This window comes from Balaenoptera acutorostrata, chromosome 10 (assembly GCF_949987535.1).
Source record: "Balaenoptera acutorostrata chromosome 10, mBalAcu1.1, whole genome shotgun sequence".
NCBI classification, from domain to species: Eukaryota; Metazoa; Chordata; class Mammalia; order Artiodactyla; family Balaenopteridae; genus Balaenoptera; species Balaenoptera acutorostrata.
The window spans coordinates 76,700,206-76,712,557 of NC_080073.1; the positions used below are offsets into that span (position 1 = coordinate 76,700,206).

At 34.2% G+C, this 12,352-nt stretch overlaps 2 protein-coding genes across 17 annotated transcripts in view; one reads left to right on the top strand and one right to left on the bottom strand.

The window, feature by feature from the left end:
- SUPT3H (SPT3 homolog, SAGA and STAGA complex component) overlaps positions 1–12,352 on the bottom strand; it is a 427,459-nt gene that overhangs the window by 410,097 nt on the left and 5,010 nt on the right. For all 13 annotated transcript variants that reach the window (XM_057554399.1, XM_057554401.1, XM_057554403.1 and 10 more), the window contains one exon: positions 7,408–7,508. In XM_057554399.1, coding sequence (XP_057410382.1) covers positions 7,408–7,508 — 101 coding nt within the window. The remainder of the gene's footprint in view (positions 1–7,407; positions 7,509–12,352) is intronic.
- RUNX2 (RUNX family transcription factor 2) overlaps positions 1–12,352 on the top strand; it is a 314,463-nt gene that overhangs the window by 32,070 nt on the left and 270,041 nt on the right. The gene's annotated exons all lie outside the window — the stretch shown is intronic.

The following is a 12,352-nucleotide window of genomic DNA, read 5'->3' on the forward strand; positions in this document are numbered from 1 at the left end:
GTCACAGGATTTTCAGGAGGACTAAGTATAAATATATTAAGTAAATTCACAAAAGAACATTTTTAAGAAACACACTTCAATATTATCCAGACTGCCTACAAAATGGAACACGAATGTAATATTAAACCTACCAATCAAATCTGACCTGCCAAAGTAACCAAAAATTATCAGCCCCAATCACTAAAGAACTGCGAGGCAATGACAATCCAAAATAAGAGGAAGAAGTAAAAAGTAAATGGATGACAGTGTTAAGAGTAAATACAGGGGGCTTCCCTGGTGGCGCAGTGGTTGAGAATCTGCCGGCCAATGCAGGGGACACAGGTTCGAGCCCTGGTCTGGGAAGATCCCACATGCCGCGGAGCAACTAGGCCCATGAGCCACAACTACTGAGCCTGCGCGTCTGGAGCCTGTGCTCCGCAACAAGAGAGGCCGCGACAGTGAGAGGCCCGCGCACCGCGATGAAGAGTGGTCCCCGCTTGCCACAACTAGAGAAAGCCCTCGCACAGAAACGAAGACCCAACACACTCAAAAATAAATAAATAAATTTATTTTTAAAAAAAAGAGTAAATACAAATTAAAATCATGTAACATGTAAAATGTATTTTCCCAATTTCAATAAAAATATAAGTGTACCAGAAAAGAAGTATTCTGTGTACTTTCCATATTTCTTCTGTGCTGTCCAATATGGTAGCCATTTGCTACATGTAGCTATTTAAATTGATTAAAATAAAATGCAAAATTCAGTTGCTCAGTTACCGAGCTCATTTAATGTACTCAAAAGGTACATGTGGTTCGTGGCTATCACACTGGAGAGCACAGAAATAGAAATTTCCATCACTATAGAAAGTTCTACTGGGCAGCATGCTGTAATAGACAAATCAATTTTTTCTCTATAATTATAAAAATTCTTCCCATAAAACTGCAAACATTTCCCCCTGCACCTGAAATATTTTTATAACTTCCTAAATCAGTATGTTGATGATTATAATTATTCTTTTAAATACAATGATAAATGCTAACAGGACAGTGTTTACTATGTGCCAGGAACAATACTATGTGCTTTGACTCAATACCTCACTTAATCTTCATATAAACCCTATGAGGTAGATACAAGTCCACAATGCCTTATCTGAAACATGTATTTCACAATTTGGAAGTTTTCAGATTTAGAAAGTTAATACTAGGAACTTCCCTGGTGGCGCAGTGGTTAAGAATCCGCCTGCCAATGCTGGGGACATGGGTTCGAGCCGTGGTCCGGGAAGATCCCACAGGCTGCGGAGCAACTAAGCCCGTGAGCCACAACTACTGAACCTGTGTGCCACAACTACTGTAGCCCATGTACCTAGAGCCTGTGCTCCACAGCAAGAGAAGCCACCCAATGAGAAGCCCACGCACTGCAGCAAAGAGTAGCCCCCATTCACCACAACTAGAGAAAGCCTGTGCACAGCAACGAAGACCCAATGCAGCCATAAATAAATAAATAAATTTATAAAAAAAAAAAAAAGAAAGTTAATACTACACAAAAACCATATGCTACATAACACCCTCAGCAGGGTCTAGGGAAGCACTCAGGAACACAGAAGAATGTATGAATATTAACACCAAAGATAAGTAAAGTCAATAAATAACCACATATCAGTTAGGTCCTGGTTCTGCCATCAAACTAGTTCAGAACAGATATTCCCATTGACCAGTGTAATAACTTGCATTTATACAATACCAAAATTTTAGAATGACAAATCCATGAATTTTTACCTATTTTTCCCCACATAACTAAGGATTTTCAACACAAAATTATTAAAACGACTCTCCCTGAATTTCAAGAATTCATTTCTAAGACTGAACAAAACGTTCTTCCGTCTTGTAATTATGTACCCTAAAATAAAAGGCCTAGGTATTTTCTTTTCATGAAACAACTGATACAGATATTTAATATAAATTCAAATTTGTATTTTGTCACATTTATAAAATGATACATTCTTTCAATGCAAGCACTTAATTCAGTTGGATCTAGCAACTTAAACATTACCTTGTTTCATTTCTGAAAGGAGAAAAAGTATAAACAACCTTCAGTTACACAGTGCTTTTATGTTCCCAATTAACTTTTGCACACTTTCTCCCTTTCAGGAAAGATTGTGACCAATTTTATAATTTGGAAATCTTCATTATTATTATACTTATAAACCAGCGCATATCTTAAAACATTCCAAATAGATACAGTTCACAAAAAGTACAAGGATAAGTTTATCCACATATTTTAATGAATTCAAATGTCAGGAATTAAGATAAATTATTATTTAATAGTGACAAAATATAAAAGTAGGATAGACATTTAAATATTCAACAATATGGCCATGTTTATATCCAAAATTATGAACCATCACAAATATAAGCATCCAATAAGGAGTATATTAGTATTCAATTTCTATGAAAAATTATACTTTCTCTTGGTTACTGATATGGCCTTGCTTAAAAAGATTTGGTGGTTAGGAATAGGAAATTGAAATAAATGCTATGATAATATGAAAATAGCAACTTAATCCAATATTTATTATAAAAATTAGACCTCATCACAAATAACAGTAATTAACTGAACAATTATTCATCTTTCCCATTATTACCTCATTACACCACACTAGTCATACATAAGTTGGTAAAAGTTCATTTGTAAACTAAATTTTATAAATCAAAATAAGTTTTATTGGTTGAAATGTAGTTTAGCGTAATTTGTCAAGAGCATGGACTCCGGAGTTAGGCTTCCTGGTTCAAATCAAGGTTTTACCACTTGCTGTAATGGCAATTTTTGGTGTTAGGAACCTCTGGGTCTCAGTTTCCCCATCTATAAAAGGGACTAACAGTATCCTCATAGGGCTGTGGGAGGAGTAAATGAAATGGTATGTGGAAGTACTCAGGAGAATGCCTGGTACACATAAGAGCATTCGCTATTATCACTGGCATTATTAAAACATCTCTGAAACTATAATATATTAATGTTAGCACTTTTTACCATTAAGAATTTCTTTCCTCCAGTTTCCTGAAAACCTTAAATGCACCAGGGAAACTCAATGTTTGAAGGAACCCTGTGGCAGTTTAATAAACATCTATTACTAATTGATTCATTTATATATTAGGTCCCTTTAAAGTCAGATTAAGGTAAGGATAGAACTGGGAATACATTCTTTCACAGCACATAACTTCATAATGTTAAATAACAGCCAAATGATACCATTTCACGTATACAACTATGTCCTACTCTAGTGTAGCAATGAATAAATGGTTGTTGCTATTTATCTCAAAAATTCCCAAGAGAAGCGAATCTTACTGAGAAAATTATTAGCTCAGTTTTGGATATACTAAGTTTGAGGTGCTAACAGAATACTTAATGGACGTTCAGGAAGCAGTCAAAAGTACAGACCTAAAGTTAGGAAGCTTACACTCAGAAGTTGATCATTCCCTCCTTTGTATTACCATGGATTTTTTCACATCCTATTACAAGACAATTTTTAGTCTCCACAACCCTTCTCTACTGCTAGACTATCTTGAAGGCATTTAGGTCCTGCTATATAGGGGCTTAATAATGTTGATTTTTTTTAAAAAAATGCAAAACTTGCAGAATAGTGTAACTAAGAGAGTGAATTTTATTGTTTATAATAAACTCTGATTTAGAAATTTTCTTTTCAATCTGTGGATTTTAAATAAGGATGAAATTTTCATTTGGAAGTATTCTTATAAAATGTAAGTAGCATACAAACAAAATCCTTTTTTTTTTTTTTTTAAATTTGGTCACATGAGAATTACTAAACGCTACCAAGCAGTGAAACCTGACATTATTACCAGGCCTACAAACCTGCAAAAGTACAATATAACAAGGCAAAGAAATTTATAAATGAGTAAAATAAGGAAAAGAAAGTCCAATGAAGATTCCTTCAAGTGAGTTTAAATTAATTTAAATTCTTAAGAAGTCTGTCAAAATACCTACAATGTAGATTGAAAAGATTTCACTTTCTAATTTACAGGCTACTTGAGTTCAATAACTTAAAAATGAAAAGCCTCTGGACCCTTCCAGCACATGTTATTCTAAGAGCTGTGATAAGGAGCATATAGCAAACGTGCTCAGTTACATGCACTAGGTAAGGGAAAGCTGCTGTCATCCACAACCCACCAGCAACTGTCTGACCACCAATCCTCTAGTTTAAAATCTGTAGAAGCATTTCCTAGAGAATGCTGCAGTCGTAGTATTTCTCACCCGAACTTAAAATGTGGTCAGTCCCATCAAGGCTCTAATAGGAGAACAAACCGGCTGCCAGTTCTATATTTAATAGCAGATCCTGACAATCACATTTGTGCCTGACAACTAGATGCCTTTCAGTGAAGCCATTCCCTGGAAATGACACTACAATCCTGTTACTTATTTAGAGGGCATGGAGCCAAGAAAAACCAGCTCATTAGCAGTGAATGGGCAGGGAAGACAGCAGCCAGAGGATTAAAAAACAGCAATATACAACACAAACAGGCTTAGAAGAACTGTGAAAATGCAGGGGGAAAAAAGTAGAGATCCACAGAATGAAATTCCTACAACACAAGATTAACACAGAGACTTAAGTCTGCACTTTCTCATTTAAAATCACATAAGCAAGGATCAAATGCATATTGATTCTAATTTTACATAATCAAAAGCCTGAAAACCTCATGCCAATAGAAAATATTGGTAAATAAAAAAAGGACTCCCCTAATCTTGGCCCTATTTTCCTGTTCTATGAAGCAATTCATAAGAAGAAAAAATAACTTCAGACTATAAATGATGAATGTATAACTATTAGGAGTGGCCTCTCTATGAGGTCTGAAATAGAAGGAAAATGTACATTTCTTCCAAAGCTGTGGCCAACAATAACTTTCGCATTCTGAATCTAGCTTAAGCACATTAGTTGGGAAGATGTTTGCAAAAGTATTTCATAAGAAAGTGCTGAATTTAGCTTTTATTTTATTTTTTTCTGTTTTCTTAAGTGGCCTGCAGTCTATCCAATGCGCTAAGTAGAACCTCTCCTAAGTATAAATGACAAAAGGAAATCCGGCTTTCTTCTTACAGAGAGCTGTTTCTATAGATCAGGGGTCATCAAACTTTCTGTAAAGGGCCATATAGTAAATATTTTCAGCTTTACAGGCCATATGGTGTCAGTCACAAATACTCAACTCTGCCATGTAGCATGAAAGCAGCAATAGATAACAGATAAATAATGAGTGTGACTGTGGTCCAATAAAATCTTATTTTCAGAAACAAGCAGCCAGTCTATGGCCACAGTTTGCTGACCTCTACTATAAAGCATGTTTTTTTACCTACTAATAAATACATTGTTTTAATAAATAACACCAAATTTGAAATATGATGTCTGGGATTTGCTTTAAAATATTTCATTAAAAAAAAAGTGAAGAGTAGAGAGAAAGGTTAAAGAAGACTGGCAAGGGGCTTCCCTGGTGGCACAGTCAATGCAGGGGACACAGGTTCGAGCCCTGGTACAGGAAGATCCCACATGCCGCGGAGCAACTAAGCCCATGCACCACAACTACTGAGCCTGCGCTCTAGAGCCCAAGGGCCACAACTACTGAAGCCCGCTCACCACAACTACTGAAGCCTGTGCACCTAGAGCCCGTGCTCCCAACAAGAGAAGCCACCGCAATGAGAAGCCCACACACTGCTACGAAGAGTAGCCCCTGCTCGACGCAACTAGAGAAAGCCTGCGAGCAGCAACGAAGACCCAACGCAGCCAAAAATAAAATAAAGTAAAATAAATTAATTAAAAAAAAAAAGAAGAAGACTGGCAAAACACAATTAGCGTTAGTCTGGTGATGGATGCATGGAGTTCATTATACTATTACAATAATTTTATGAGTTTGAAATTTTCAAAATTAAAAGTTTTTAAAAATACAAAGCAGATCAATGAATTGGCTCTACAGGAAAATTAATTTCCTCACTTTACTATAAACATTCTAAAACATGTCTAGTATTTTTAAACATAATCAACATAGTACAACATAAAAGTTTAACATAAAGCTACTAAACCATAGCTAAAAAATTTAAACATACAAAAGTATATACAAGCATAAACCCTTAACATTTTCCACAATTTAACAGACAGCCTCACCTCATACAACTCCTAAATTAACACATTTTATTAGTCTCATCTTAGCTAACAAAATGTGTTACCAATTCTTGGTTTTAGAATATAACTATTTTATAGGGCATATATCACTTAACATATCATAGGTTTATTATTTTTTCAAATAAATTAGTAAATAATTTTTATTTCTCAGTTTTAAACTCTAAGCAATAAATATGAATAGAAACAATTCACATAAACAAACCCTGTTTAAGGTCTTCAATAATTAAGAGTATAAAGGGATCCCGAGGCCAAAGTTTGAGAACCTGTGACCTGAACATTTTTGATGCTGTTTAAAGTATGTTTACCAAGCAACCATTAGATATATGCTCAAACTCATTTTTCCTTTGAACAATAATCATCACAAAGTGGAGTTAATCCACTATGAAGGCTATCAATATACACCCATTTAAACCTTCAACAGAAACATTCTTTTAAAATTGCTGGGTATGTCATGAATAATGTATCCATAGGAAAAGAAGAGCTCTAACGTGTTGTCCCCCTTATGCAGAAAATTGTCTCCTGGACCAATAAGGGCTCTAATGTGTTGTCCCCCTTATGCAGAAAATTGTCTCCTGGACCAATAATAAAGAAAAACTAATATGCACCAGCAGACATTTTTGATAAATACGCCACCTCTCATCAAATCAAGATATGCAGTCTCACTCAATGAAAGAAGCCAGAAATCAAGCTGAAAAGAGCTTTAGGAAAGAAATGTTAATGACTATGCAATTTCTCAAAAACTAAATAAATGTGTTTTTTAAATGTCCTAAGTTTTTTCTCAAGTTCTGAAACACAGTGATTTCAAATATTATCAAAACTGAAAACTAAATTAGGCTCACAGAATGATTATGACTGACACGTGAGAAAAACTGAGAACTCTGTGAAAACATTTCCAACTATCCAAGAATATAATCAATGTCAAAATTTTCTAAATCTAAAACTAAAATAGCAATAAGCAATCCATAACACAGATTTGGGCAGATAATAATCAGAGCACAAATGTCTACATGAGTATTCATTCTTTTATGAAGATGAACCAATACTTACTTTTTGAATACAGTATCACTGTAGCATTTTTAACCAATTTGTCCCTTCCGTATACGGCTACTTAAAATGTTATTAGACTATTTCATTTGTACTTAAGTACAAATTTCCAAGTTAATTTTTATAAATATCATTATTTCTATTGTCTTTTATCAACATGAATAAACTTAAAATAGTAATAACTGAGATACAGAGCCATACTTACATCATACTCTGCAATTCTGCTGCAAAGCTTATAGACTTCCCTGTACTTCTTCCACTACTTGAAGTGGCAGTAGACATTGGGCTGGCTGCCGTGTTATTCATCTAAATAAAGAAGAGAACTCAGCTTACAAAATGTATTTGGCTATAAGTAAATGCATGGAAAATGGAAGCAATTATAAGTTACTTCAAAAAGTATAGAAATTTTTTAAATTCTGATTTGTTTTACGTAAATCTGATTTGTCCATACTTGTTCTTTATTAAAATGAAATAGTAAGGTAGAAAACTGCTTAGTCAAATATGATGTAAAAAAATTACTCACTTGGGTGATAAACTTTTCATTACATATTTTGTAATAAGTATTGGAAGAAAAATACTCATTAAAATATTTTAATAAAGTTCAGTGGTTTTCAAACTCCATTCCATGGAGCCCAAAGATTCCCCAGCAATATTTCAGTGAGCTCCCAGTGGCCCCCAAGCAGTTCCACCCAGAACACAAGAATTCTGATTTTTCTATTTCATATATTGGGGTCCCAAGTAAGATTTCATTTAAAGAAAGAGTTGCACACCTGTAAGATACAAAATTAGAAAACCAAAACATAATCTAATTCCCGTTTGAACCACAGCCTAGAATACAAATAATACAAATAAAGCCAATCAGTAGATCACAAGTAAGCATTGTGATATTTTATAATCTTATGGTTAAATTACTCATCAATTTAAAATGTGACTTTTAAAAAAATAAAAAATAAAATAAAATAAAATGTGACTTTTTTCCCAATAAAATTAAGCTGATGCATAATGGGAAAACTAGATGCTAATCCTAATATACGTCATTTTATTTATTACATGTGGCAGTCCCACAAACAAGAATTAGTGAAAATAACATTAAGGTAATAGAAGTAGATAAAAGCCTCAGGCTTTTACCTCAAGGACACAGTAAGTGCTCAATAAATGTTAGTTATTATTTCATGTTTATATAAATTTTGCAATACTATGATTTTCTTTAAAAAATACTTTGCTGATTAAAGAAGAATTAACAGATTTAAAATATATAATAAAGTAAAGCAGTACTGAGAAATTTAAGTACAGTAAAATAATTAGGAGTCAGAAGTCAGACTGCCTAGGTTAGAATCCCAGCTCTACTACTTTACTAGGGCTCGGGGCAAGTTCCTTAACGTCTCTGCCTCAGTTTCCTCATCTGTAAAACAGGAATGATAATCGCACACTCTTAAGGTTGTTGTGAGGATTAAATGAACTAACATAAACAAAGCATTCAGAATAGTTCTTAGCACAGTCAGTACACAATGTTAACTATTATAAACAGAAAGAACTCAAGAATTTTCCCTTTCTTGATCTGCTAAAAGCTTCTTTGTGACAAATTTAGATTATCCTTATTTCATAATCACAAACTTTAAGAAACTTGAATATTTTCACTAAAAGACCTCAATACAATTCAACAAATATTAATTAAGTTTCCTTATAAAATAAGTTCTGTTTTCACACTGACATCACTACTGCTACTAGTCAGCCTGGCTTAAAATCTCAGTCATCATCTTTGACTCCTTCTCCTGCACCCTATAATTTGTAAGAAGCCAAATAAATTCTACTTTATGTTTTTACCTCCTCCCTTTCTTGTTGAGCTCTATTTATAGCTTCTCTCTTTGCAGCTCAGTTCATTCCCCACACTGCTATCAAATCTATCTTCTTAATACATCCTCTAATCTGACCACTTCTGTGGGCAATGGAGGCTTAAAATTGATAAAGGAAACTTGAACCAGGGTCATTCACTGATGGCTGAGATGGAAAGGCTGGGTCCCATGAATGAAAGCTGAAAAAATTAACTACTACAAACCACTGCCTGAGATGGGCCACATATGAAGCTTTTGAGAAGGCAAAAGGACAGAGACCTAAGACAAGCGGCACAGTAGCTGGGTGGCTAGATCCGGAATGTCCCAATATCATTCTGTGGCAGGACCAACTCTCTGCCAATATAAGCCCTGGTCTAACCTAAGGTCCCTAGGAACCAGGCGAAAACCACTAGACAGAGACTGCAAGAGCAGAGAAAGAGAAGGAAGAAAGTTTCACTCAAACTGAACCTGAAAACCAAAGTTCTAAAACACATAAAGAAGCTAGTGCTATGAAAGACCATCGGTCTTTTTAAGCGTAAATTTGTCCTATTTGTTCACAAAGACTTTTTTGGAATAAGTACTTTTTTCTACAAATAATAGAGGAAAAGAAGCAACACCATTTGGAACTCAGGTTAAAAAAAAAAAAATCGCATCATCAGTCCAAGATTTGGGAATAATAAGACAGGAAAGCAAGTTCAAAAAGGAACTTGACTTTCCAGTGACCTTAGAAAATGGTTCACTTGTCCCAAGAGAAGACTGACAGAGATATGACATCCTGGAGAAGATGTTAAACTCAAAGATTATGTATTAACCCGTCTATGATTTAAGTTGACTCATGTCAGATTTGAAGGCATGTCATTCTTGGGATTATCCTGAGACACTGCTGGAGTTATTGACCCCTTTCATTCTGCAAATCCAGTCACCTTGCTTTAACACTCTCTGAAGAAGAGACATTTCAGAAAGTAAATTCATACTAAAACCCCAGCTTTCTTAGGTTGTGCCCCTACTGCAAATGTTTCGTATCAAGAGTATTGGTAAGAGTGAAAAAATCCCAATCTTAGTTTATTATAACCACGATCATCCTTTCATAGTCAAGTTATTTACTTCTTAAATCAAACAGGTGAATAACATTTTTCTTGACATCATGAGCTGATAGTGCATTAGAATCTTTAAAATAATTATTTCCTGTGCACACATTTTGTTTGATGTTTTAGATAATTAACTTCTTTAGACATTAACTTCTTTACACATCAAAGTCCTATCATTCCAATGCTTTATTTCCCATCTCCCGGACATTTTAAAAAAAAATGTCGGTTAAAAGCAGAAGCACTCAAGTCAATTTTCTCTAATAAATACAGTTAACATGGAACTGAAAACCTACTGTAATCTTCTCAATGGGTTAATGTCCTGCAGTTGTTTTAGCTTTCAATTGAAATGCAGCTGTTTGCCATATTTTACAAAATGAATTCAGATGTGCAGATGGAGACCCAGATTATTTCAACATGCCACAGTTTAAATGTGAACTCAGGGAATAAGTTCATCTCTGATTAATACTTATATTTAAACCTGATTATTAAGCCAGTAGCCAATACTATGTCACACCTGTAAAATTCTGTTCCAGAGTAGAAAAACTGACATCTTTTAATAACAATAATGGAATTTAAGGATATGCCCCTTTTCTCAGAAAATGCCACGACAAAAAAATTTTAACTGTAGTAAAGTTATACATCACAAATGTGAATTAAACAAAAATGTAATGAACATGTTACTGCATTTCTAGTTATAGCTCATATTTTTAGTGACTAAATGACCAAAGAAGAAATACCATGAAACACCTTCAGCTTAAAATAACTCAGAGTTGAAAACGTTATTACTAGTTACAACACCCTCAAAACAGTGTCAAAAATCTGGATTGTGAAATCCATCAGTCTACCCATTTACTAAAAGACAGTGGAATTTTTACATTCACTCCTGAGAAATATTAATTCAGCAGACCTATGTACTGATTCTGAGCATCTACAGTCTCAATTTCAATCACTCATAATCTGAGCACCCCACATAATATAAATTAATAGAAAACTATTATAATCAGAACATTTTCATTTTCATAGAACTCCAAAGGCAGGCAGCGATTATGGTTAAGCCAACACTATTAGACACTATATTTTAGTTTTGTTGTCAAAAAAAAAACTCAAGTTACATCATGATCTAAATTTCTCCTGCTGTGCAAAAATAATACCAAACGATCATTCAATCACTGAGAATGCAAAAAATAAAAAAAACAAATTAAAATGTGCAAAATTTTAAAACTTCTATACCTAGTTTTGGAATAACACAATGATAATTCCAACATATTTATATATGCCCCAATTCAAGTTAATCAACACAGTAGAACCTGGTAATAACGATCAACTAATCTCTCAAGTTCAGTTTCTCCATCCGTCAAGAATAGTTTCTACCTGTCTCAGAGGAGTGTTGTAAAGAAGAGTGGCTGCAACATAATGGGCGCTCAAAAAATATACGTGAATTGAAAACATCAAAACACCTGTAAATTATGAAAATTCCCTATAGACAGACGGATTGTAAACTGAGTTTACTTATCTCAGTTGGCTACATGAGCGATAATTTTTTTAAACCTACAGACACAGAAGCCGTGACACACTGCTCAGAGACACGTGAAGTTCTATTATTATATTTTTCTTCTTTAGTCTGATATTAATGTAGGTTTCTACTCCATGTGCTTTCATATCCAGTACTCTCAAAGAAATACTGAGTTTCAAAATAAATTTTACTCTTTGCAAAAATGGTTCGTAAAGTGCACTGCCAACGGGCCTATCAGATCATCCTAAAATACGTGACATCCAAACCCTGAAAAAATGGCAAGCTTATTTTTCCAATATTGAAAACACTGTTGTTTTTACATAAAATATTATATAATTGAGTGACAATGGTTAACGTTCCAGATATATGCAAAAATTTGGAATCAATTATACTTCTAATAGTAAGAAGTAAGTGTATTTGACAAGGATGTCAAAAAAGGAGCTCTCTTAAACATCGATTCTCTTCCAGTCCAGATTCACATTTTAGAAATATTAAACCTTATGAGAAGTCCATATTAAATATAAACAATTCAACAAAAGATCTCATGTGGTTAAAAACACAGTTCATGTGACTAAAAAGGAGTGGGAGATTTACTGGAGGAGGCATGTAAAAAAGAAGTGAATTTGTATAAGCATTTCGGAGTTTATAAGGGGTCTTTCGCCTGTATTAGCTCACATATTTCACAACCACCCTCTTAGGCATGTATCTCCCCCCTAT